This window comes from Arachis ipaensis, chromosome B3 (genome assembly GCF_059453495.1).
Source record: "Arachis ipaensis isolate K30076 ecotype BB chromosome B3, ASM5945349v1, whole genome shotgun sequence".
Lineage (NCBI taxonomy): Eukaryota > Viridiplantae > Streptophyta > Magnoliopsida > Fabales > Fabaceae > Arachis > Arachis ipaensis.
Window position 1 is genome coordinate 37187398 of NC_142438.1, and position 27768 is coordinate 37215165.

At 38.2% G+C, this 27768-nt stretch overlaps 3 protein-coding genes across 5 annotated transcripts; all 3 read left to right on the top strand.

Annotated features, from left to right (window-relative positions):
• The first annotated feature begins 9481 nt into the window (after positions 1-9481).
• LOC148570317 (uncharacterized) lies at positions 9482-10111 on the top strand. The gene has a single exon (XM_088506973.1). It carries the CDS (start codon positions 9482-9484, stop codon positions 10109-10111), a length of 630 nt encoding a protein of 209 aa, XP_088363099.1.
• Positions 10112-12301: 2190 nt separating this feature from the next.
• On the top strand, positions 12302-15866 carry LOC107630289 (protein LIKE COV 1). 2 transcript variants are annotated; one of them, XM_016333391.3, is made up of 8 exons: positions 12302-12414; positions 12536-12762; positions 13179-13231; positions 13926-14035; positions 14116-14283; positions 14377-14474; positions 15070-15196; positions 15546-15866. In XM_016333391.3, the coding sequence occupies exons 2-8, from the start codon at positions 12619-12621 to the stop codon at positions 15638-15640; spliced, it is 795 nt and encodes a 264-aa protein (XP_016188877.1). In that variant the 5' UTR covers positions 12302-12414; positions 12536-12618; the 3' UTR covers positions 15641-15866. The 2 variants fall into 2 exon arrangements, with proteins under 2 accessions (XP_016188877.1, XP_088365651.1); XM_088509525.1 differs by lacking the exon at positions 12302-12414 and having other exon boundaries at positions 12456-12762.
• Positions 15867-18766: 2900 nt separating this feature from the next.
• LOC107630290 (chloroplast processing peptidase) lies at positions 18767-22526 on the top strand. 2 transcript variants are annotated; one of them, XR_015907593.1, is made up of 6 exons: positions 18767-19432; positions 20074-20211; positions 20502-20588; positions 20824-20891; positions 20997-21263; positions 22489-22526. XR_015907593.1 is itself a non-coding variant. In XM_016333392.3 (5 exons), exons 1-5 carry the CDS (start codon positions 18926-18928, stop codon positions 21136-21138), a joined length of 942 nt encoding a protein of 313 aa, XP_016188878.1. In that variant the 5' UTR covers positions 18789-18925; the 3' UTR covers positions 21139-21353. The 2 variants fall into 2 exon arrangements, 1 of the variants encoding a protein (XP_016188878.1); XM_016333392.3 differs by lacking the exon at positions 22489-22526 and having other exon boundaries at positions 18789-19432; positions 20997-21353.
• Positions 22527-27768: the final 5242 nt, after the last annotated feature.

Genomic DNA, 27768 nt, shown 5'->3' on the forward strand with positions numbered 1-27768 from the left:
AACGGTGAAGATTTTAATTGGAGGTCTGCAGAGGGAGAAATTGGCTTCGACAGCAGCTCTGTTTTTTGGGTATATTTCATCTTCTTGTTTCTAATTTGTAAGCTTTGGTGCTTTGATGTTTTGGCGGGTTATATGCACTTTTTTTGTGCTTTGTTTGAGAATCTCTTGTACCTCATTTGATTATAGTGGAGCTATTTCATTGGTCTGGACGACTCGTGATTTTTACCTCTCACATTGAGGGGGTTTTCCACGTTAAAATCTCAGTGTGTTCTTATTATTGCTTTACTTGCTATATTTGCTTGTTATAGTTGCTGCCATATTGTGTTATGAGTGCTTCCATATTATTCTTGTGTTGGATATTTGTGTCGTTTCCGCTGCTAGGCTCTTTCAAGAAAAACCTAGAAAGCATGTTTTCAATAATTAAACACACTTAGGAGAAATTCACAAAACCATGCTATTTTAGTAAATAAATATGGAAAAAGTTGATAAAATCCATCAAATTCAATATAATATAAACCATAAAATTGTGGTTCATCAACTTTCTCACACTTAAACATTAGCATATCCTCATGCTAAACTCTTGTAGTTCATCAACTAATATGCAAAATGCGTCTACCTACTTGGTTAAAAATGAATCAATCTCCAAGAACATATATGAACAAGTAAGGCTAAGATAGTATGATGATTTATGAATTCCACTAATTCAAATCTCAAAATGAAGTATAAATATACTTGCAAGAAGAAAGCTCGTGAAAGTAAGGAACAAGGGAATGAGTATTATTGAACCCTCACCGGAAGTGTTTGTACTCTAATCTCCCTAGTGTTTGAGGGTCGATTCTCTCAATTCTCTACTAATCTTGCTTTCTAAGGCTTGCTCTTCTTCTACCAATCAACATATATTCAATGCATGGATACACATATCAAGAGGTCTTTTCAAGGATTGTAATCGGGTTAGAGCTAAATTTAATTTACTTTTCTCCCATTCGATGCCTTGATATGTTTGTTTGAGTAATTTAAAGTTTTGAAGACAAGAATGACTTGAAAGAAATGGAAAAAAATCATGCAAAGTAGAAAATTCATGAAAAAATGAGGATTTGTTGAATTCATGGCGACGCGTGAGAGGGAAATCTGCCAAGCAACGCGTACGCGCGTGACAAGCATTACAGGAGCCACGTCAGACTTTTTCGTTGGGTATGACACTCTGACGGAGGCATTTGAATGGAGGGATTGATCCGTCCAAGTTTTGTGAAAATCAGAAATTTAAAAGTATTTTTCAAAAACCAAGAACGAAAATGTCCGTGGGACTAAAGGTCAAGGACCTATTTTTTTCTCTTTATTTTATTTTTTAAATAACATTCCATTGGTTAAAATTAAATGTTCAACTTATCTCTGACAAGCTGTCCGAAACTGAAAGGAAATTTACCCAGCAATCTTCCTTACTTGGTTACACTTGATGTAGAGGATTGTTGTGTACTGGAATCAGATATGAGGATGAGAGAGAGAGAGAGAGAGAGAGAGAGAGAGGGGTGGGAAACACTGAGAGGGGTAGAAGTAGGATTTTCGTAAAGATCCTAGGGTTTGGAATAGAGAAGAGTACTATTGATTGGAAAATGAATCGTTCACTATATTCGTTGATCATCTTCCAGAAGATATTTCTAAGAAGGAGTTGCATCATCTGTTCAATTGGACTGGGCGGATTAATGATATCTACCTGTCACGAAAACAAAAACATGGAACCCTGTACATTTTCGCGTTCATCCGATATACAACCAAGGGAGGAGCTACGAAGGCTATCGCGGAAATGAATGGGATGAGGTTACGAGGGAAGTTTATCACAGTAGGAGAAGCTAGATATCGACGCACTAAGGAATTGAAATCGACGATGGGACATCAAGAGGAAAACCACGCACGGAATTCAATCAAGGCTCAACCCTTACATGAAGTGCGACAAAAGGAAGAGATCGGCTATGTGAAAGAGGTTAAGAAGAACGAAGCACCAGGGGAACCGCTCGGCAATAGGTGGATGAAGAAGTTGGAAGTGCCAGTGGCAAAAGAAAACCTGGTCTGGCTGCAGAGTAGTCTAGTAGGCGGAACGACAAAGACAATTGACTATAACTCTTTGAAGGCAATGATTAAGAAGAATGTACCCCAGGTGGTGGAAATCAGAGAATTAGGAGCACACAAAGCACTCCTGACGTTTGACAGTATTCTTAGTGCTGAAGAGGCGTACACGTTCGAACTGAACAACCTTCTCAAGTTTTTTCATAGGGTATGGAGATGGGATGAGGAGGAGCGGAGCGATACTCGAAGGGTATGGCTAGAGTGTTTCGGTATTCCCTTGCATACATGGTCACCAGATACATTCAAGTTGATAGGGAGCCAATGGGGGGAAGTTGTTGGATGCGATCAGGCCACGGAATCTTGCCTCTCCTTCAGCGTGGTGCGGGTACAAATTGACACTTATTGTATGGACAGAATCAACGAGTGGATCCACATCACAATTGGGACTAGTGGATTTGACGTTCTAGTTAAAGAGGTTAATCATGAGAGCCTTGGAAGGGAGCTGAAGATTGCGGAAACAGATAAAACTTATTTTCCAGAAATATGCGAGTGCTCCGGTGCGCGCGGTGGTTTGGTAATTGGTGATCCGGCGGCTGATTTGGTGATGGCGACTCCAAGGGAGGAAGATTATGGAAAGGACAATTTGGTAATTCAAGAAGACATATTGAATGAATGGAATAATGACAATTCAATTCATTTTCAAATTCCAAGAGTAACGGAAGGCTTTGTTTCAGATAGAATCGCTAAATTAAAGGAATTTACTGATTTGGTTAATGATTCGTGTTCAGAACAAATGGTTAGTTGGGAATATGATAATGGGCTGAAGGAAGACTGTTATTGTACAAAAAAGGGAGCCCAAGCATGGGATGAGGTTTGGGCCAAAAATCAGAAGAGATACAGCAGGTTGGAGGATTTAAACGTGGGCTACATCACCGCAGGCCCAAACCAAGCTGAATTTGGCACATGCAGCCCAGCCAAGGATCAAACTCGGACTGATGGGGAGCGTGCGTCATCTCAAGCGGGCCGAGTAATGCTCCATCTGGGTTCGCGATGTCTAGCAGTGAAGGATAGCGTTGTGGCTGATGACCTGACGGCTATGGAGACGCCGTGCAATGGTCAGTCCGGAGTGGCAGTACCACGACGAGGCAGAGACCACCTGGACGCTTACCACGGCTCCATCGGGATAGTTGAAGGGGATGCCGTGCTGAGGACAGATGGCGATGCGGGCTTCCATGGTCTACCTAGAAACCTGTCAAGACGTCCTGTGGCTCCATGGCAGGATATGAAGAGAGTTGCTCTGTTCGGCGCAGGTGGGACTGGCAGAAACGCCGAGGAGGCTGGAGCGATGTCCGAGGGGGCTGATGCAGTGGATGAAGAGAGAAGCCTGGCTCCTGCAATAGTGGATGAGGGCAGTAGTGCAACTGGAATCGTGGAAACAAATGAAGGGCAACAAATATCTAAAATTGAAGAACAGTTGGCTGAGAATAGAAAGGCGTGGGATTTAGCTGTTGAATCCGGAGCAGTACAGTACGACGAAGAAGACGACTTAATGAGGATATTACAAGAACAAAATGAAGCGATAGCTGAGAAGAGGAGGATAGCAAAACTGAAAGAGAAGGTGCGAAGAAGCAGACCGAAAAAGTTTAAACAGGTGTGTAACAATGTTTTAAAATGATTTTTAGCTCTTGGAATGTTAGGGGGTTGAGGGGGGTTGGAAAATTGAGTATGATAAAAGAGCTCAAAAAAAAGCAAAAATTAAATATGTTAGGCTTGGTTGAAATAAAATTGCAAGTTGTGAATAAATTCGATGTCGTACGTATTTGGGGAAATGATGCGGTGGGATGGGAGTTTGTAGGATCGGTAGGCACATCTGGGGGTCTGTTATTAATGTGGGATGAGTTGCTATTTAGAATGAATAACTGTTACAAAGGGGATAGGTGGCTATGTGTTGAGGTAGTTTTTTTGAAAAATGAGTTCCATTGTGCTTTCTGTTTGGTTTATGGTCCGCATATGAGAGTTGAAAAACTTGTTGTTTGGGAGGAACTGAGCTATATAGCAGGGTTATGTCAAGTCCCGATATGCTACTTGGGTGACTTCAATGAGGTGATACGGGTTGATGAAAGGAAAAATCAGGACAGATTAACAGCGTCTGCAGAAGATTTCAAGGGTTGGATCCAAGATATGCAGTTAGTGGACTTACCGCTGAATGATCGCAAGTTTACATGGTATAGAGGTGGATCCTGTAGTCGTATTGACAGAGTCCTGCTGAGTGTAGAATGGACTGAGGAGTTCCCGGAGATTCGTTTAAAAGGTGGTCCGAGAGGCTTGTCAGATCATTGCCCAATAATAGTCAAAGTTACTAAGTTTAGAGGAGGCCCACGTCCGTTCCGGACTTTAGACTCATGGTTTACACATGAAGGATTCCTAAGAATGGTCAGGGAGGAATGGCGGAATATTGGAGAGGGACAGTTCACAGATAAATTGAAGGCTCTTACGGTGCCTTTGGGAAAATGGCATAAAGAGAAATTTGGTGACTTGGAAAAGAAAATTCAGCGTTTTGAGGAGGAGATTAAGAGGGTGGATGATATGGTTGGAAATGGTGTCTATGATGGTACTATGGAGGCTAGAAGGAAGGCTCTAGTAAGTTGTTGCAAGCAGTGGTATGTGAGGAAAGAGGTTCACTGGAAACAGATGTCGCATTCTAGGCATGCGAAGGACATGGATAAAAAAACACTCGGTACTTTCATAGTTTGGCGTCGGCAAGAAGAAGGAACAATAGGATCGATGCTTTGGTGATTAATGGTAGGTTGGTAAGAAATCAAGGTAGGATCAAGATTGCCATCAGAGACTTCTACAGAGAGTTGTATCACCAGGAGAGATCCCCGGTAATAGGGTTTAGAGACGGTCTGGTTAATCGGATTAACGAAGAAGAATCCAGTGCATTGGAGTGCATACCATCATTGGTGGAGATTAGGGAGGCTGTTTGGGACTGTGAATCCTCTAAGGCTCCAGGTAGTGATGGGTATAATATGAACTTCATCAAAAAGTGATAGGATGAGATCGGCAAGGAGTTCTCGACAGCTGTTCTGGATTTCTTTCGGTCATCAAGGTTGCCGCCTGATTCCAATGTTACTTGGGTGGCTCTGGCTCCGAAGTTCACTGGAGCCAAAGAGATCAAAGACCTCAGGCCGATCAGCATGGTTGGATGCATCTACAAAGTCATTTCAAAGGTGATGGTCAGAAGGATGAGATCAGTGATGCCAGGCTTAGTAGGGGAGACTCAAAATGCATTTGTGAAAGGTCGGAAAATTCATAATGGGGCTCTGATTGCGTGCGAAACAGTGCAATGGCTGAAGGCAAGGAAGAAGAAGGCGGCAATTATTAAATTAGACTTCCAGAAGGCTTATGATAGAGTGAAGTGGAACTTTGTGGATATTGTGCTGCAGAAGATGGGATTTGGGCGGAGATGGAGAGAGTGGGTTAGGGAGAGTATCGGTTCCGCATCCATGGCAATTCTGATAAATGGCTCCCCTTCCAAACCATTCAAGATGGAGAGAGGCTTGAGACAAGGTGACCCTTTGTCCCCGTTCTTGTTTGTTCTGGTTGTGGAGGTCTTACACAGGATGATAGGGGAGGCAGTGAGAAACAGACGAATCTCGCCGCTGCTGGTGGGGAAGAAAAACATAGAGTTATCACATCTCCAGTTCGCAGACGACACTATTTTATTTTGCCCACCGGAGGAGGAGACCATTAGAAACTATGCCAGACTCTTAAGGTGTTTTGAGATTATGTCGGGGTTAACGATTAACTTTGATAAATCCAGCTTAATCCCAATCAATTGTGAACAGCTCTGGACTGACAACATGTGTAGCTTATTGGGATGTAAAGAAGCGAACCTCCTAGTCCGTTATCTTGGCATTCCTTTAGGAGCAAACCCGAGGCTGGTAAAGACATGGAAGCCGATAATTGACAAGGTTGAGGAAAAGCTCAGTTTGTGGAAGGCTAAGGTGCTAAATAAAGCGGGTAAGCTAGTCCTTATTAAGTCTGTGTTGAATAGCTTGCCAGTGTACTATCTGAGCCTGTACAAGATGCCGAAGGCCGTGGCAGAAAAGTTGATATCATTACAAAGAAGATTCTTATGGAGTAAGGAGGAAGGAAGGAATGGGATAGCACTAGTCAAGTGGGAAGTGGTTCAGGCCCCTAAAAATGAGGGAGGCTTGGGGGTAGGAGATGCAGTGATTAGGAACTCCGCCCTACTATTTAAGTGGTGGTGGCGATTTTCAAAGGAGGAGTGCCCTTTATGGAAGAAGGTTGTTTGCTCCTGTTACGACCTGAAGCCCAATATGATGTTATCATCTCAGCAAATGCCTACTAAAGGGGGACCGTGGAAGGACATATGCCAGTTGCAGCTCAAGGATAGTAATGTAAGGGACAAGATGATTACTGGGTTGTCTATGGAGGTGGGTGATGGCAGGAGGACTCTTTTCTGGGAAGATGTTTGGTTACAAGGCGGTTCCCTCAGGTTGAGGTTTCCGAGACTTTTCTCTATTTCAAACCAGCAAGGATCTGTCATAGGGGATTGCGGGTTTTGGGATGGGTTAGAGTAGGTATGGAATTTCCAGTGGAGGCGAGGCCTATATCAATGGGAGTTGGAATTATTGAATAGGTTACATGAGGTTTTAAGGCCTATAAAACTAGCAAGTGATAAGCAAGACAGACTTGTATGGAAGTATGGCAAGGAAGGAATTTTTTTAACTAACTCTTTTGTGCAGGTGGTGCAATCAGAGACTCTCCCAGAGGATATCACAAGTTTCAGCTTCACCAGAACCATTTGGAAAGGTTTGGCGCCACCACAAGTGGAGTTATTTATTTGGTTTGTGCTGATAGAAAGAGTAAACACTAAAGAAAGACTACATAGATTGGGAATACTTAGGCATGGGGACAATATATGTGTGTTTTGTAAAAGAGATGTTGAACATATTTACCACCTGTTCCTGGGGTGTGAGTTTACTTGGCAGGTATGGTGTCAATGGCTTTCTGATCTCGGGAGAGCGTGGTCTATTCCGGGCTCACTCAAGGAACATTTTGAGAGTTGGACAAGTGTCGTGAACAGTAATGAGGAGTGGAATCGGTGGTTAAGGTGCTTCTTTGCGGTCATTTGGAATATATGGCTTGAGAGGAACAGACGTATTTTTAATTCCAAAGAAGGTGGTTCAGAAGAGGTGTATCAATAGTCCTTGACCAGTTATAGAGAGTGGAGTAGCAGGAACTGTGTTGTTGTTGATGGCAATGTCGGAGATGACAACAGGGGTAATTAATTTATTTTGCTTTATTTCCTTTATTTTAATGTCCTCAGTTTGATTGTATGCTGCTCCACTGTATTGTATTGAGCTCTCTTGTTCAAAAAAAAAATTAAATGTTCAACTTGACACACACACAAAAAAAATATTCCAGAGAGAGAGCTTTTAAACTAAACTTGTAATAATTCTAACAAACGAAAAGCGGTACCGATATATATCTTTAATCCAATTATTCTACAATTAAAATAACACACAAGATATAGATAATAAGATAATATATATCTCTAACTAATTTAAAGAAGGGGGGAGAAAAATGTTATCAAAGGTGGTGCATTGCATTGTGTACCGTGCCGCCTTATATGGATGAGATCATGAGACCAACTGAAACACAGCATTGACTCTTCTAATCAGTTACTCATTCTTTGACCGGCTGGCTAAGCATCGTCCTTCATACCTCATCACACTTGCGCAATCTCGACTCTTCATCTTGACAAATTCAACCAAGAGATTAGAGATAGGCTTGGAAACTTTGCAGCCACACTTATCTCTCTCTAAAAAACATGCCTCATTTCTTATATTTGAGATTGAGATGCATGGTTGCACATGGACACTCACTAAATAGAATTAGCACAAATATACACCCAGTAACCAACCGTATATGTTATCACTAAAACAAAAAGAAAAAGTCACAACATTGCATTATTAGTGACAACTCATAACCACACTTGACAGCGACAAACTGATGTATCTACACAAGCACCTGTGATCAAAATTCAAAACTAACATAGACTAAACTACACATCCTCCCACGGTCCCTCATAATATACATTCAGTCCCTTACTACCTACAACAATCAACCACATGAATCAATGTAGTAACTTATACTCCACTTTCAGTTTAAGGGTATTTTAATCAGTAATTTGTATATATTTTTGGTTACTAATCGGTCCAATTTTATATTAAACTTAATTTAAAAAAACATTTTAATGAAAAGAGTGGTACAATTTAATATCAATCTTTTTACTAATTAGTTTACTACTAATCTACTATGATTAAGTAGCCAATTTATTAAATAATTAAATAAATTAACTAAGTGGATGAAATAAATTTACTCACCTCGCCTAGTTCTCAATTTATTAAGTTAATAAACTAACTAAACTAAAATTATAATAAGTAGGATTGTTCTTTTTCTTTTTCTTTTTGTTTTTTTGTTGTTTTTCTTTTTTATATTCTTATTTAAAAAAAAGAGGTAATGACCAAATCAGTACCCGAAAGATTGAAACACTGACATTGCGGTACCTGACTATTGTAATCGACAAAATGGTACCTAGTTAATTTTAAAAATTGACAAACGTATCCATAAGCTTGTCGGACCAAAGCTCCGGTGAGGACAATGCTTACCTGGACACCGGATTTTGCTGACAAATCATGTTTTATTTGAGTTGTAATTTCTAATTAATTAATTTGTTAGCCTAGGTGGAAATTAGATCAATTGAATTTCATTTTGCCCCAAATCAAAACTCTTTTCCCTAATCCCAAATTAACAAGTGATGTTACTGCTTGGTGACTTACTGTGACTTAGTGTTTCACTAAGAGTAAAACTCAAAGGTCACGTAAAGAGGGAGAGACGTTGCTCTGGTAACTTGGCGCGAAGAAGAACGAAGACGAGTTGATAGACATTGTCGAAGGCGTAGCGTCAACAGTGAGGGGTTGCTAGTGGCATCATCGTGACCCCAGTCTTCACTAGGAAGAAACCTACGAAGAGGTAAGTTCGCCTTCACTCCATCCTCTCATTTACGTGGCTTTTGTCGACAACATTATGATCATTTTGATTGTTTTATTCATTGTATCTTCCCTCTACGATTTTTTAGATGGATCGTCTAGTTATGTTTGTTTATCATCACATGGGTGCCTTGAAAAGGGGTGTTGACGGTAATGTGATATACGACGGGGGTTTAGTAACTGAGATACACAGGGTGAATGTAGAGACATGTAATTTATTCTTTGTTGAGGGGTTATTTCTAGACTTAGGTTACCCTGGATACAATGAGGTGTACTGGTTAAAACCTGGTTTAGACTTAGGTAAGGGTCTTAGAGTGCTTAGGACAGATGCTGAAGTCATGAGAATGTGTGAGAGTGCGATGAAGAATGACAACACTGTCCACCTATATTTTGATCACCCCATTTATGCAAACTCTGAAATCATTGATGAAGAAGTCATGTCTGATGGTAGCACTGATAGTGTGGTTGAAGTCAATCCAGGTGATGATAATGTCAACGAGGTTGAAGTTACTAATAAGGTTGACGGTCAGACTAATGAGAAGGAGAATGAAGGTGTGAATGAGACCAGTGGTGAGGTTAATGAATTGGATATGGTGTTGAGTGTGGTTGTGAAGGAGAATGTGAATGAGGTTATAAATGAGGCCACTGTTGATGTTAACGAGTCAAACAAAGGTGAGAGTGGTGCAAGGGAAGAAGCTGCGAATGACGGGAATGAGGAGAAAGACACTGAAGGAGCATCAGCTCCAGAGAAACCTACTAAGAAGGTTAGAAAGCTCCATCCAAGACCACCACCTAGTGGTTTACCCCGAGAAAGAAGAGCTACCGAGAATGAGGTTCCTGAGAGTAATCCTCGAGAAGCTGAAGCTGTGAATGAACCCACAGAGGAGACCAATGCTGATGATGTTGCTGATCTGAATGAAGGTTCTGGTTTTGGAGAACTTTTTGTGGATGAGCAAAGGGAAGGATAAGGAACTTAAGGCAGCATTTTGGCAATGTGCAAAAGCAACTACTGATCAAGAATTTAATGATGCAATGGGAGCTGTGAAACGGATCAACAAACAAGCATGGGAGTATTTATCAAAATTTGAACAAGAACAGTGGTCGAGATCAAGATTTTCAGAACCAACACCAGCACCAGCACCAGCACCAAAGAGGAGAGGCAGACCATCTTTTGTAAGGGGCAACCCAGTTCCACCAAGAGGAAGAGACAGCACCACTCGAAGAGGAAGAGGCAGCACCACTCCAAGAGAACTGGCAGCCACTACAACACCTCCAACTCCAGCACAAAATGCAGCAGCTGCACCACCACCCCCTGCTCAACCTAGAGTTGTCAGGCCTGATGTTGGGTCTAGATCCCAAATTCCTGCATCTCCATCCAATGTTGGGTCATTGCCTCAAGGTCCATTACTTAGGCCCACTCTTCAGGCCCAACATACAGCACCATTTAGGCCACCAACTGTGACTAGGGAGACCATGGCAGCAGCAAGCCCAGCCACACAGAGCAGGTTCACAGGCTTCATGCCCACCCCATCCTTGAAGAAGAAAAAGCCATCCGGACCACCACCATCAAAGCCATCAACAAATGACAAGAAATGAGCTGAGATTTTTGGGTTTTTTTAATTTGTTGTTATTTGCATTTTGGACAGGATTTAGTTAACATGCACCCAACTGCCATTATGGCATGTAAGTGCCAACCTAGTGTTTCTGTGTTTTGTTACTGTCATTTTGGGTCTGTAGCAGTTACTATGAACATGTGTCATTTTGGTAATCTTATTTGGGGCCTGAACTTTGTTACTCTGAATAGTTAATGGTTATAACTTGATGTTATTTTGGTGTTTTATTCAGATTCTGTTCACAAAACTATTTTACATGGCTTACATATACTCCATATATCTTGCTCAAATCACAACAACAATAACCCAATCAAAGCACAAGAAGAACACCGCATACATTAATTCATCTCAATTACAATGAGGACAAGATTACAAAATTTCAAAGTCTCACTGTTATACTATTATACTGTGCAATGTCTACCTACTTAGCCAAACTAAACATAATCAAAGCCACATTTATCCCAATCAAAATACACATAAAAATTAGGCACAACTCAACCCTCTTCAGATTCTCCTTCATGTCATTCACCACAGATAGTACCATCATCATCCTTTGAATTTCCTGGCCATCCCACAGTCGACATTGATTCTGCCTTTCTTTTTGGGTTCTGATTTGCCCAGCATATTACTGTTCTCTGAAGAAATTTTTCCTTCCACACATTCCACTTGTATTTCATCCAACCATTGGAAATACTCGCAACGCATTTGTGTGTTCTAGCACAACACGAAAATTTCAAAGGTCAGAGAACAATCGAATACTAAAACTGAATAGGAACAGACGACAAACCAAGAAGGGATATTATTCTACTTCCTCACATATTCATCACAATTCCAACCTTACCTTTCACATAGGGCAGCGTAAAAACCATCTATCAGGGTTGCTACTTGTCTTCGACTTCAACAGAACCACTGGAAGGGGACAAAAGCAATAGCCATCGTAAGTTTTGCTCACAATACCCAAAGCACCATCCACGTCGAAGGCTTGCATCGATGAATGTCTTCTCAGCGTTGCAGCTTTTTCACAAGCCCTTGCTGTATGCATCTTCCAATCTTGGATCCCCTCCTGTGAATGAACGAACAGAGAGCTTGTTAATTTGGGATTAGGACAAAGAGTTCTGATTTGGGGCAAAATGAAATCCAATTGATCTAATTTCCACCTAGGCTAACAAATTAATTATTTAGAAATTACAACTCAAATAAAACATGATTTGTCAGCAAAATCCAGTGTCCAGGTAAGCATTGTCCTCACCGGAGCTTTGTTCCGGTAAGCTTATGAATACGTTTGTCAGTTTTTAAAATTAACCAGGTACCATTTTGTCGATTACAATAATCAGGTACCACAATGTCAGTGTTTCAATCTTTCGAGTACTGATTTGGTCATTACCTCTAAAAAAAAGGTCTAAGAATCAATAAAATTTATTATTCTTTTATAATATTTTTAATTATCAATCTAATTTTTTAATTTAACAATTCAACAATATATTTTTAATAATCCAACATTATTAACTAATTATTATTTAAAAAAATAAATTCTAATAGCTCAGCATTACTCTCAAATTTTCGCTTCACCTGAGTTAACCTAATCCTTCACAACTCACAAGTCACGACGGGGAAAAAGAAGACAAAAGGCGTTACAAGCGGGGCGTCACGACTCGCGCGTAAGAGAAATATCGAAATAACCAATTAATATAATTTAAATAAATAGGTATTATTATTTCAAATTTTCAACTTTTGAGCTAATTTCGAAAATATTGTCATTTCTGAATCTATCGGTTTCAGAACAAAAGTTGCAAAAAGAAGGTTCTGTGCTTCCGGAATCTCAAAACGGCGGCGTTGTTAGTTGGCGTTCTATTTCTGAAGTGATGGCCGAGGAAAAAGTTATGGCGAACAGAGATAGAGATCGAGAGCTTCTTATCCCCGTCGGTGATTCCGGCGATGAAGGCGCCTCCTCCAAGCCATCACCGTCTTCCTCCTCCTCCTCTTCTGTGCATCATGCTGGTCGCGAGGTCACGATTTCTTCCTCAACTCTTTTAGGGTTTCACTTGTTCATGCTTGCTGTGTTAGGAGCTTCTTTGACTTTTTTTTTGGGACTCAATTTAGGGATTTTATGAACTTCAATTTTGATTCATTTCTTTTTACATCACTCGATGAGCTCGTTGCTTTGAAATTCATACCAGTATAGATAATAAAATTTCACAACATAATCCTCTTTTTAATTCCCCCCATTTCGGTGATAGAATTAAGCGATTTGTGTAATTTCATTGAATTTGCATTCTCGTGTATTGGAGTGTATTTTATGGTGGATTTTGATTGAATATCTAGCAAGAGTTATCTGACTCTTTCTGTTATGTGAATTTCTCTGCATTTATGAATGAGTTTTTGTCTGACAAAATGCCTTGTGTTCTCTCTTGTTAATTTGTAGACCTTTTACAAAGTTGTTAGGAGCTGGGCTTCAAAAAAGTTCATGACTGGATGGTGGGTAACTCTTCCTTCACACCATCGTGCTCCGGTTAAACGCTTGGATAAATGCTATGTCATTATACCTTCGTTAAATATTGAACGAATGTGTACACTGCGCCTTGATCTTCGTTTAGTTATTACTATTTCCTGAAGGAATCTTTCGATGCTTCTCTCTCTCTCTCTCTCTCTCTCTGATCATGAATCTCCAAATTGCTTATAGAACCATACTAGCCAAACTATAGCCCTTCTATTCCCAATTCCCCATGATGTTTAGAGTAAAAAATATATACAGTCCTCAATACTATCCCCGTCGTTGATTTTAGAAGAATAAGAGATGGAGAAAGTTATTGTTATTATTATATTTAAGTCATCAAAGATGATTCTATTTAGAAGGCTTACGGCAAAGAATTTTCATTCTTATCCAGTGTTCATCTTTCTATTTGTGCGTATCTTAGGTGTCTCATGGCTGTCTTCATGTTCCAACCTTTTAGACTATTAGTTGCCTAGTTTTACAATATGGTCTATTATGCCATCTTTCCTTTTTATTAGCACATGCCTGCGGTTTTTTGTATTTTATCTTGTCATTTAGGTTCTATTCCGGTTCTGGGACACTATACCTGAATAATAGCACTGGCAACCAAGTGTATGAATTCCTGTAGTTACCTGTTGTGGTGAATTGGTGATAGATTACTGTTCTTATGTTTTGCAGTGTCATTCTTTTTCCAATTGCAATCACCTTTTACATAACATGGTGGTTTATTCATTTTGTGGATGGGTTTTTCTCTCCAATCTATGCTCAACTTGGCATTAATATTTTTGGTAAGAGTTTCTATTTTATGATATTCCACTTTTAACCTTTACATGTTGACATTAGTTGCTAATGGTTAGGGTGTGTTCAGGTCTTGGATTTGTAACGTCAATAACTTTCATCTTCATGATCGGGGTTTTCATGTCATCATGGTTGGGTGCATCTGTCCTGGGACTCGGGGAGTGGTTTATCAAGCGAATGCCCCTAGTTCGTCATATCTATAATGCCTCCAAGCAGATTAGCGCTGCTATCTCACCAGGTGTGTTTAGCGACCCAACTCTGATATTGTGCTGTTTATAAGAGTGTAGTGTTGGGTGGGATCTACTTTTATTAACATATATGTTTATCACAGATCAAAATACGCAAGCCTTCAAGGAAGTAGCCATTATTCGGCATCCACGTATTGGTGAATATGCATTTGGATTTATCACCTCATCAGTCGTCCTTCAGGTTTCTTAGACACCTCTATGTTTGATCGCTTATTTCAGAAAATTTTATTTCATCTTTGCTTGAATATATTTCAATTGTGAAAGCCATGATGTCACTATTTTAAAGTTGCTTATTTTCGTAAATGTTGTTTTTCAATGGATTTGTGTCAGTCTGCATATTTAATAGTTTGAACTATTCCATTGCTTAATACTTACTGATAGTGTGGTGATCCATGTGTTGCTGGTGATATATGTAATAGTACTGGTCCATATGATAATGCGCTATGAATCAATGTGTTACGAATTTATGATCTGTTTATATTCTTTAGCACCTATAACTGATGTTTCTCTATTGGGTTAATTAATATTACAACTATTATATTTTTGCCACCCTGTTATTGTTCTTGCTTGTGCCACCTACCTTACAGTCATTCTTCTGATAATTTTGGTTGCCAACTTGCCATGTAGCCATCTGTATAGGTTTATTTATATAATTTTGGTTTCCAAGTCAGTTCTTGTGTTAATAAATGAAAATGTTTTATGATTACCAGAGATTTAAACAATCTGTACTTGGGTTAATAAATGAAAATATGTTTATGTAGTTTATTATTTCACAGAATTATGCTGGAGATGAGGAGCTATGCTGTGTCTATGTTCCAACAAACCATCTTTATATTGGTGACATATTTCTTATCAACACCAGGGATGTCATTAGACCAAACTTATCAGTCCGGGAAGGGATCGGTGAGTTATAGTTTTGAAAATTATTCAGGGTGTTTATTATAGAAGTGAGAGTAAAAAGCAGCCTCAATTATTTACTCCTAATTATTTAAAGGACTGGGATAATGGTATTTGTATTTACACTTCAATCAGATACTCTGAATGCGTTCTGTGCAAACCAGAACATGGTCTCCAGAGTCATGTTGCAGTTTGAGTGTTACTCAAACTAACATCTGTAGGCCAACTCATGCGTTCATGTTGAAACAATAAACAAATATATTCCATTTTAAGTGGGAATACAAGCAAACATTAAATTGTAAACCTAATCCAATTTAATTCCTTCCAATATATTAACATATGCTAAGTTTTGCAGAGATTGTCGTTTCCGGAGGCATGTCCATGCCGCAAATCCTATCAACCCTGGATTCTCGTGTTCCTTCGGATTCAAGTAGACATGAGATAAGATGACGAGGCTAATGGGCATTATAGTTTGCTGGCATATGTAATATTTTTTTTCTGTGTATTAAAGTGTAAAAGTTAGTTTGTTTGAAATATAGTTTTGATAATTCAGGCGCAGAGGATTCTAGTTTTTTGTTCGAGTCTCAAATAACTTTAGTTGTGCATATCATGGGTTGCTGTTACAATTTATACCTAATGCGATGAAATAATTATGATAAAAGGTTATTTATTAAAATAGTTATGTTTTTAAGGCCAAAGATTTTACACTTTCACATTTATGTAATAGTAAGATAGATCATCACAAAGATAATTATAAATTGATCCTTTTCGTTCATAATTATATATTTATCCTTTTATATTTTTATTTTTCCAAAATTTTTTCCTTTTCTTTTAAAACGTTCTTTTGAAGAGGAGTCTTTCCCTTTTCTGTTATCCACCCTGTAGCATACTCAGCACCTCCTCCCCTGCTTTTGTCATCACTCATCACCACATAACACCTTTGCCTCCTTCGGGTCCACATTTGGGTTACGCTTCGCGGTTGTTGTTCTTGCTCTCCTAGGAATAGGATTGTAGAAGATCGTTGTCGCCGTTCTTGCTCTGCGAGGATTTCAGAAGATCATCGCCAAGTCTATTACTACAGTAGTCAGCACCACGATTCTGCTGCTGCTGCCCCATACAGTCTACCTCTGTGTTGAGTGTCGTCATCCCTGCCTTGTTCCTCTTTTTTAAATAGCTTTAAACATATATCTTGAGATGCCTTAATTCTCTCAATATAATTATCATGATAACAAAATAACAAGATCCAACAAGAGACAAATTTTGAAAGAGAATGGCAAGTCGCTATACCAGTCAAGAAGCAAACAAATTAAATGTAGAGACTGACTCCAAAATCCAGAGCCTACTAGCTATGTGCCGACTATTCCAATTCCAATTCCAATTCCAATTATTCATTCTTTATTTACACTGCATGCATTCATCATTTGTCCCGATACATTCATCTATGTACAGTTGTACATACACTTATACCCTATAATAATAATACTCGTGAAAATTAGTGAAGCAAAAAGGTTTGCAGCACTATAAAAAGACAAAGATAAAATGGTGGGCTGTATTAGACTATTAGTTTATCCAACACAGAAGCTGTTACGAGTTAACTTGAGATGTCAATCTAAATTATACATATTTCGGTGAAAAATTCATTCCGATCGAAAGGAAATAAATTCTTCTACTCCTTTTGTATACTCATTTATTTTAGGTACAAATTAAATTTCACAGTATATTCATTTATTCATGCCAGTGCATCCGGAAAATGCAAAATTTCACTTGCAGATAGAAAGATAACAATAAACTCTCATAATAAGAGCATAGGTAGGTATTCATTTTGATTATTTTCTATTAAATTAAAAGTTTATGACCAAACAGAAACTAATAATCACATATAAAATCTGTGCTTCATTCTCTCTAAAACAGATTCATCACTGATTCAATGGATTATTCATCAACAGAGAAAATTAAAGAGACTATTTAACAAGAGGTACACATATAACACAGAACTTCAATTGCAATTCCAGTATAAACACCTGATACAGTCCAAAACATATTTGACATATATATTCATCAATAGCACCACAGAGAAAATAAATGTCACTATCTTCTTTCACCGACACATCTATTCAATAATGATATACATGATCTAATAAACTTGCTGGAAAAAAAAATTATGCTTAATAGCAGAAGAAAATGGATGGAAAAAGCAGGCATATATATAGGGTGAGAGAGAGAATGAGTATAATTTGTGAATTATTGTTGTTACCTCTGATTCTGAAACTGAAAGCATGGTGACTCTGGGCTCAAGCCGTCCAGTTGGGAGAATTAGTTGATAGAAAAATGATGATCAGAGAAACAAGACATCAAGTAAAAGAAGACGCTGAGACATCAATTTTAGCCATCACATCATGTTCGAAAACTTCAATCACAAACAATTCAATTCATAATCACAAACACTTAAATTAATTCCAATTTAATATGTGCTTACAGGTAACTCTCCTTTGTTACTACTAATTTTTAATTAGTTACTTTAGGTATAAAAAATAGGACACAAATATGCACATCACTATACTTACTCTGTATATAATTCATAATCTTAGTGGAATCACATTCACTTGCAAATACAGATCAGAACATGTTCTTAATATTATTATACATTGAAACTAGAAAAGTCAAAATCAATTATATGACTCTATGGTCCTCTGCATTTCTTTTTCTTCTTCAAAACAACATATGCGACTCTGAAATTACAATGTTCTATAGCACACTTCAAAACAATATATTATTTTAGGCTTGATTTTTATATCTTTGAGTATATAGACGAGATAATTAAAGAAAAAATAGATCTCTAATTAGAATTAAAATATGTATTTAGACATATCCTTGAGTATGTACTTTTCGAATTAATATGTATTTATTAAATTTCTTTATTTTTAACCTTCATTTTTTCATTTTAAAAAATAATTTTGTTATGAAAGTATCATAATAAAAATTAAAAAAATACATAAAAACTTAAAAATATTGACAAGAAAGTTGGTTTTTTATTTTAAATTTTTTTAGCTTTAATATTTATTTATTTATTATTTAATTAATAAATTATTTGTTAAAAAAATTATTTACATCAATAAATTTTGATATTAATTAATTGATTCGGTTGGTGTAAAACTAATTTTAGTTTCAATTGATGTTTTTTATTGTTATATAGGAAATATAAAACCAACTAATAAAATAGTAATTTATTTCATATTGATATCATATAAAAATTAATTGTTAATTTAATAAAAAATTAAATAACTAAAACCATACATTTAATAAAAATATAGTTTTATAATTTTAAAATATTAAAAATACATTTTAAAAATAAACCAACCAAATATATTTTTATTATTTTGGATACTTAAAAATAATCTTCTTTTCACAAATCAATTACATTTTCTAAAATACGAAAAAGTTAAAAATAAAAAATATTTTCCCAAACCAATGGTTGTTTACAAATTTTTAATATTTTTTTACATCTGTTAGAAATATTTGAGATTGTATTGGCAAAAGCAAAAAAAAAAAAAAAATGAGACAGCCTATGTAAAAGCTAGTATAACACTTGGCATATATCAATAGTTCAATACTAAAGTCTAAACCCCCTACCAAGTGAAGTGAAGAAGATAAAGAGCACCAAAAACTGAAAAACGGATTTTATTTGTTGGCAGCAACAGAGTGTAACAGACGGAGCAACAAACGAAGACTGAAGATATGCCTTCTCTGTCTATCTTCCCGTCACTGCCATCGCTTCAAAACCCTAACTTGGAGCATGCCCACCTCTTCAAATCCATTGGAACCCTAAATTTCAGTTTAACTTCACGAGCAGAGTGTCCCTGCCACTTCTCGCACCACTTCAAAGCCACTCTCTCTCTTCTCTCTAGGGTACAGAACCATAGAATCCCGTCCCGGAGGATACACTGCAAAGTCTTGAAGGATCCTGGGGAAGAGGTTAAGGTGGTTTTGGACTCCGACGGTGGAGATGGCGGCGGCGGCGACGACGATGGCGATGGTGGGGATAAGAGAGAGGTTAAGAAGAAAGAAGGGTCTTCGGGGCCCTTGCCAGAATGGTTGAATTTCAATTCCGATGACGCAAAGACGGTGTTCGCGGCTCTGGCTATATCGCTTGCGTTTCGTGCGTTCGTGGCTGAGCCGAGGTACATTCCTTCGCTGTCAATGTATCCTACCTTTGATGTTGGAGATCGAATTGTTGCTGAAAAGGTAGTAACTTCGTTGCTATATTTTAGGAGTTTCACAATGATGTGCTTGAACTTGTAATGAGCTATGCATTTTAACTGCCTCAACTATAATTATTGACAAGAAAACTTTACAAAACAACGGCTTTAACTAAAGAATCCTTTGTGATGAAAGTTAAGTTTTCCTCTTTCATTCTGTAATTTATCACCAGTTACCTTGTTGGAATTTAGTGCCTTATAGCATATAGGGAGCCTGGCAGGCACAGGTAACATGGAAGCTTAGTCATCTTAGATACTAATTTTAGAAATTTATGGTGTAAACGTGTTTTTGTTTATAGAAGTTCACGATGCAATATGCATTAATCAATAAAATTTAATATGCTGGTAACTTGATTGATTTTCTGTTGAAGCAGAATAATTTTCGCTGAGGTGTTTACTAATAATAGTAGATGGACTCACGATTTGTGAGTACATGTTGAATGCAATGAGATTAATTATGTTAAGTTGACAACTGCAATAAGAAATTGTTAACCCCCCCCAAAAAAAGTGAATGTTAAGCTGAAGGTCTCAAAAGTTGGAGCAATATCATATATATATATATAGGCTATCTTCAATAGAATTTGTCAATTTGAAGTTACTCTATGTAAACATCTTCCTTTTTTTCAGGTTTCATACTACTTTAGAAAGCCATGTGCGAATGACATAGTGATATTCAAAAGTCCTCCAGTCCTTCAAGAAGTTGGATATACTGATGATGATGTTTTCATAAAACGGATTGTTGCAAAGGGAGGTGATATTGTGGAGGTAAGATTTTTGAGGTTGACACTCCTTCTATTGCTTAATGATGGTCTATCATTGTTTGTTCAATATCTGGTATATCATGCAGTGTTCTACTTTGTGACCAAACAACCTATTTAGCTTAATATGTATACTGTGTTCTCTACGTGTATTTCCATCAATAGCCTTAATGTTTCTTGACGACTGTAGGATCTTGCAGTTAGTATTCAGTTACAACCTAGGCTTGAGAACTTGGTCTTTTTTTTTTTAAAATCATATTCTTGGTCTCTTAAAGGCTACCAACCGAATCATTGCAGGTTCGCAAAGGTCGTCTCATAGTTAACGGGGTTGAGAGGAGTGAAAAGTTCATCCTTGAACCACCTTCTTATGAGATGAAGCCCACGGTAAGTTCCCCCTTCTGCATTAAAACTCGGTTCTCTGAGACTCCTTCTATCCCTTTGTGCAATGTGGTATGCTAAGAGTACTGGGGACTAATCACTGCATCATCTTTGGAATATAAGAGAGTGATTGGCATCCTTATGCAGAAGGTGGCATATTTGTTTCCGGCTTAACTGATTTCTATCATTGACTACTGTTAATTGATCTTGCATTTTATTAAATGATGATATTGTTCTGCAGCGTGTTCCAGAAAACTACGTCTTTGTGATGGGGGACAACCGCAATAATAGCTATGATTCCCATGTGTGGTAATGTTCACAAATCAGAATAATGCATATGCATACTATCTGGCTAGTGGCTATTGTTATTTCCTTTCTTGTTCCTTAAATGTTGGTGTGATTTGGTTTTGTTAGGGGTCCGTTGCCAGCCAAGAATATCATCGGAAGATCAGTGTTCCGATACTGGCCTCCAAATAGAATAGCCGGCACTGTTTCGGAGGATACTTGTCCCCTTGAAACCAAGCAGGACACAACTACTCTAGTTTCTTCTCAATGATGCCCACTTTAACTGAAAGGATATTGTGAATTTTGTAATTTTTGTATCCTATGTATTCTTCAGTACGTCAATTCTTATTTATGTATTCCTATGTATCCTATTAGTTGGAGAAGGAAAGAAACAAAGTGTTACTTCTCGATTTTCGCATTACAAGTGTAACTGACCATGCTGTTGGTCAAATTAAACTTCAGATAATTATCGGGGTTTAAGTGCTATAGGGCCATCCTTAAACTCTGCTCCATAAGTAGGGAGTAATGCACTCTTTGTTAATTCAACAAAGGGATAACCACAAAAAATGTCTCCGAATTATTCAAATTCTAACAAAAATGTACTCAAAATTTATTATCGATAAAAATTACTTCAAATAATTTAAAAACGTGATAAAAATACAAAATAGTAAATATATATTTTTAAAAAATGTCTTAAAGATTGAATTTTTATGCGATTTTTTGCAAACATGACTATAAAACTAAGATATTATTATTCATAAAATTTGGTAATTTTTTTTAAGGATATATTTCCAAGCAGACAAGAAATTAAGTATATATTATCCATAAGATATTATTACTCATAATAACATATTACAATTTAATTATAAAATTAGTAATATATAATAGATGTCATAGTTACAAGCAGACAGGCCATAGGCTTGCCAAATTTTCCATATGAAGCAAGGGAGGCATCACATTGTGATAATAGGTAAAAAAATTAGTATACATACACCCTCAAATTTATTTTTTTTGGTACAAAATAAAAAGCAAAACTTAAAGCTAAACTTAAACACTTAAAAACTTGAAGCTTATTTATTGATTTCTCAAGGAGTTTTTGGTAGGCCAAGAGAAGGTAGTGATCTTGATAACAAAATCCTTGAGATTTTTCATCGTGATTGGACTATTAGTGTGGCTCTTATTCAGCGAACAGCAAATTTTACAACGAACCATATGACTAGACATGCAGCAAGAAACAGCTAATGTACTTGGAATGTCTCCAACCATAGGTTGCTTTAGATAATATTGTAACAGAGTAGAAGAAATTCACCCCTTAGTCTCTCTTCCTTTTTCTTTTATTGTTATCTTCAAACACACACACAAAAAAAACACTTAGTTTCCGTGCAGTGATAAATCTGGACTATGGCTAATTCAGTGCCTTCTAAGAATAGAGATTCCTAATTTATTCTTGATCGAAGAACTCCAAAATTCAGAAAAACAACAAATGATCTTGTACAATACTACCATCACATACAAACACAAAAATTATTGAAATTGTCAGGATTTAAAAATATATTCTATAATCAGTACACTACAGATAAAAGTTTAAGCTCGAAACATTCATTCCCTGTTTAAACTTGAGTATTGACAAACTTTTCTAAAATATTTTTTTGTTTTTCATTTCTGTTGTTATTCTGCAATTCACACTGCAAGAGTAAGTGGTACAAGTTGAATCCAATGATAATTAACTAGTCAAGATTTTAACTTATTTGAGAAACCAAGCCATGATTGTCAACAAGCCAATATGGCTCTACTTCCCTATCATTCCATGAACACACCAAACAAGCCAAAATTCCTAAATTGCAAAATCAGCATCCTGCTTATGAGATAGAAAATCATTGGAATTGCCCTTAAGTTGGAATGGAACATCCTCTTCTCTCTTCTTCTTAAACATTAAAAATTTTTAATTCTTTAATTTATAGTACACATTATAACTTCTCATATATTCGAATACAAGGGAACATATTCGAAAGTGTTTTGTGCACTATATTTGAAACTCTAAATGTCAAAAATAAGATCATATTGGACTGTATAAATTAAACAATGAAATATATAATTGAATATGTCGTGCGAATTCCATTGTTAACATGCATGAAAGAGATGAGTAATTCGAATACAACCTATATTCTAATATTACAAGGTTGGTTGTCTTAGGTAGGGAAAGATATATTGGGACCTTGATGGTCCAAATAGAAAAAAACTAAAATATAAGATAGTAAATTGTATACATACCATCATCTTCTTCCTCTTGTTTTTCTCTATAACCATAGCAACTATCACACCATTTACTGTATCTTTATCTTTCTCCATAACGATAGCAACCAACACACTATTTACTGTTGTGCAACCAACATTATAATATTATTACTAATTTTTTTTCCTTTTCATATTATTATTACTAATTATGAAAGAATGGGTGGTGAAGGTTCTGGTACTATAAATTTTCAGTGAACTATTTTAAAATATGACCATTCTTTCATGGCACTCTATCACTTGTATCTGTAATTAAGCATTTGGAATTGCAAATTTTGGGTCTAATATTCTTCTTCGTCCATTAAGTCTTTTTCTTAGTTCAATGCAACTCAATAAAACAAATAGAAAGGCATAGAAGAACTCTTTGTCGAATGAGTTCTATTTTTTCTGCTTTCGAGATACACTGGAGGCAAAATTTCCTCCTAACTAATAAGTTAAACTTTGTGCCTAGATCGTCCTGAAGATGGATGCCACAGGAGGAAGTGGCATTTGGAAGTGTTGCTGACTTAGCATTTAGGTTTCGGCATAACAAAGCTTGCACGGTCTTTTCGCACTTAGGCGCACAACGCGCAATTGGTAATGATTCTACTACGGTCCCACAAATTCGTAAACTGATCCTAAGTAATCGTTGTTGTTCATTAAGTTCCGGAGGAACTACTTCGTTAGGATGGGGAATTGCTGCGATTCTTCCTGAATAGCCTAGATTCTCCTGTCGAGAGTTACTTTGAAAGTCTCACCTAAACTCTTCCGACTAAATATGATGAAGCCTATAAAACAACGAGCTACTATCATTTCTTCATTATAGATTGAGATCTTCTTTGAACTAAATGCACAAATAGATGGAATAGCAACAAATAGCATCTTTCTAGCTTGCATATTCATGGAACTCAATCCCGATTAGAAAGGTTCTCTCTATCTTTCAGCAACTGAATGGGAAGGGATTTAGGAAAGGATTTTAGAATCAATGGTTGCGCTCGCCCAACGAGAAAGGCCCTGACCATGCCAACCAAGTCAAAATAAAAAAGAAAGAGAACGAAAGGAAAAAATAGAACTTGGTATTTTTGTAATTCTCTAACAGTCTGTTTGGACATGTTTAAACGATGGAATTAGAATTCAATTCCATCAATAAATGAATTTCTAAAGAAATAGAATTTAATTCCATAGTTTGGAACAACTAACTCATTTAATGAGATAGAATTGAATTCCATTATTTAAAATGACTTGTTGATGAATTACATTATTTTTTTAAGATATTTTTATCCCTCAATAAATATTAAATATAATTTTATTTATCAATTAAATTAGATAATATAATTATATAAATCACTTATAAATAAAATTGGTCTAACACAACCTCACCAATTAGATTCATCTCACCCATGAAATCATGATAGGTGGAATTTTTTTTAAAATGAGAAATTTAAATTATTTTTTAAAAATAATCAATATCTCATAACTTTTTCATTTTTTTTCTATAATCTTATTTGTGTGTGATTATGACACTTGATACGTTACCTGTATCCTCGGTCACCCGAAATACTCGGCACACAAATATCCGAGGCTGACGTCACATTAAACAAGCTCGGAACAAAAGCAGATAAGCTCGGCCTCACCCATTCGAATAAAAAGACACGTGCATCATAAAGCTCGGTCCCGTATCAGCCGTCCGAAAATCTCGGCACGTGAGCAGGACCGAAGCAGCATCACCTAATTGAAAATAAGAAACGTGCTCAGCAGATTTATAGCACCATAACAGAATATCCTGACCAATCTATAAACTAGGACTCACCCACCAACGGGTGAAAACGGACTCCTATAAAACCTAGCTGATATACTCAGCTAGGTCTCAGGCTCCACTATCAGTTTTCATATTTACTTATTCACTCTCACTTAATTACTCTCTCTCTTTTCTGAGACTATTACTAACTTGAGCGTCGGAGTATCTTTTGCAGGTATTCCCGCCGCGGTGTTTGACCATTGGCCGGCGTGAAGCTCTTCCTCTCAGTTGACGACTCACCCGGAAGTGCTTAAGCTCGGCCTACCCAGTGTTCAGACGAATCACTTGGCGCCCACCTTGGGGCTGGAGTACATCTAACCCCACTGTTTCCTTCGTTTAGTCTTTTACCTTATCTTGCAGGATCCCCGATCCTCGGACATGGCTGACAAGGAAAATCCACAACTCTCACAGGATGACCTCCTGGCTCAGATCGCTGAGCTTCAGGCGGAGGTACGAAGGATAGCCGAGCTCTCAACACAAAATAATGGAGAGAACTCCAAAGGCTCGGCTCAAAGTACGGCGGACCCTTTAAACATCGTCCCGCCAAAGGAAAAGCTCACCCTCGACAACCCCTTCTCCGAGGAGATCACGAATTACCAGATGCCAAAAAACTTTACGCTGCCCACCGCGCTGGAGCCGTACAAGGGGTTCGGCGACCCCCGAGCCCATGTGAAGAAGTTCCAATTGATGATGTTCTTCAACGGCCCGAACAATGAGCCCGTCCTCTGTTGAGCATTTCCCACTTACCTAGATGGTGCGGTGTTACTCTGGTTTTCTAAACTTTCTGCAGGTTCGATCTCCTCCTTTGAAGACCTCGCCAGATCATTTATTGATTACTTCGCCGCATCAAGAATATATGTACATGGCTCGGACTTTCTCGGCACCATCAAACAAGGTCAGCACGAGAGTCTGAAAGACTACATGACCAGATTCGCTGACGCCACTATGGAGATCCAAGACTTGGACCCGGCCGTTCACCTGCACGCTCTCAAGGCCGGCCTCAGACCTGGCAAATTTCGGGAGACCATTGCCATAACAAAACCAAAGACGCTAGAGGAATTCCGAGAAAGGGCGGCTGGGCAAATGGAGATCGAAGAACTCCGAGAAGCCCAGAAATCAGACAAACAGCCACATCGGAGAGATGAGGAAAGGACTTTCAGATCGCCGGGCAACAGGGACACAAAGAAACCTCCTAAGCCCGCGTCAAAGTACAACACATACACCAGATTTAACACCAGAAGAGAGAACATCATCAGAGAGATCCTCAACGCTAGAATCATAAAACCACCAGCCCGAGCAGGGAACTACCAAGATCAATGATTCGTGGACAAGACAAAACATTGTGCCTTCCACCGAAAGTTCGGTCATACCACAGATGACTGCATCGTTGCGAAGGACCTCCTGGAAAGGCTAGCACGCCAAGTTCTCCTGGACAAATACATTGAGACCCGGAAGGGCAGAGGAGGAAACCCGGACAGGGCAGAGCATAAGCAAGCAACGGCTGACGACAAAAAAGAGAGGACGACTCCTGATCTGCCAAGAGGAGTCATCAACCACATATCAGGAGGATTCGCAGGCGGAGGAGAAACAAGCTCGGCCAGGAAGCGGAGCTATAGAGCAATGCTGGCAATCGAAGGAAGCATACAACCAAAGAAGGGCAAAGAACCAGACATCACAATATCCTTCAACCAAACAGACTTCAAATCGGCAAGCCCTAACCTCGACGACCCCGTGGTAATTTCCATCCAGCTCGGAGAACTGTTGGTAAGAAAAACATTGTTAGATCCAGGTAGTAGTGCTGACGTTTTATTTTACTCTACTTTTACAAAAATGAAATTATCAGAAAAATTGATACAACCCTCCTCTGTAGAGCTAATTGGGTTCTCCGGAGAGAGAGTCCCCATCATGGGACACATATGGCTAAAGACCACGATGAGAGAGATCCCAATGTCAAAATCAATTGATATCCAATATCTAATAGTAAACTGTTACAGCCCTTATAATATTATACTTGGGAGACCCGCACTGAACATATTCAGGGCAGTGGTGTCCACATTACATCTGTGTGTCAAGTTTCCAGTGCAGGAAAACAAGATCACTACGGTGTATGCTGACCATCAAGAAGCTCGGCAATGCTATAACGCTGGTCTAAAACCAGACCAAACAAAACAGGAAGCTCGGCCCCAGGTCCAAGCCATCCAAACGTCTGCCAACACAGCAACACTAGCCGATCTTGACCCAAGGAAAGACCTCGGCCAGTGGACAATCTTCAACAAGTAACACTAACAGCAGACGACAACCAATGCACATATGTTGGAGAAGCCTTAGAAGGGGCAGACCGAGCAAGACTCATTCACATACTGCGTCAGAACGCCGACCTTTTCGCATGGACGCCAGACGATATGCCCGGAATAAATCCAGAGGTCATCTGCCACAAGCTAGCAATTGACAAAACAGTCCGACCAATTGCACAGAAGAAAAGGAACCTCGGAGAAGAGAAAAAACAAGCAGCACTCGAAGAAACCCAGAAGCTCCTCAATGCAGGCTTCATCAGAGAGATTCGCTTCACCACATGGCTGTCTAACGTGGTAATGGTAAGGAAGAGCTCAGGTAAATGGCGCATGTGCGTCGACTTTACAAACTTAAATAAAGCTTGCCCTAAAGATGCATATCCACTGCCTTGCATTGATAAATTAGTTGATAACGCCTCTGGTTTCAAAGCTTTGAGTTTTATGGATGCATACTCTGGCTATAACCAGATCCTAATGCACCCAGAAGACCAAAGCAAAACAGCTTTTATAACAGAACATGGGAATTTTTGTTACAAGGTAA

Coding starts and splice junctions, on each gene's coding strand:
- LOC107630289 (XM_016333391.3), top strand. CDS start 12,619: ATGGCCGAGGAAAAAGTTATGGCGAACAGAGATAGAGATCGAGAGCTT. Junction 14,036..14,115: donor ACTTGGCATTAATATTTTTG/GTAAGAGTTTCT, acceptor GGGTGTGTTCAG/GTCTTGGATTTGTAACGTCA. Junction 15,197..15,545: donor ATCAGTCCGGGAAGGGATCG/GTGAGTTATAGT, acceptor TAAGTTTTGCAG/AGATTGTCGTTTCCGGAGGC.
- LOC107630290 (XM_016333392.3), top strand. CDS start 18,926: ATGCCTTCTCTGTCTATCTTCCCGTCACTGCCATCGCTTCAAAACCCT. Junction 20,589..20,823: donor CTTATGAGATGAAGCCCACG/GTAAGTTCCCCC, acceptor ATTGTTCTGCAG/CGTGTTCCAGAAAACTACGT. Junction 20,892..20,996: donor AGCTATGATTCCCATGTGTG/GTAATGTTCACA, acceptor TGGTTTTGTTAG/GGGTCCGTTGCCAGCCAAGA.
- LOC148570317 (XM_088506973.1), top strand. CDS start 9,482: ATGAGAATGTGTGAGAGTGCGATGAAGAATGACAACACTGTCCACCTA.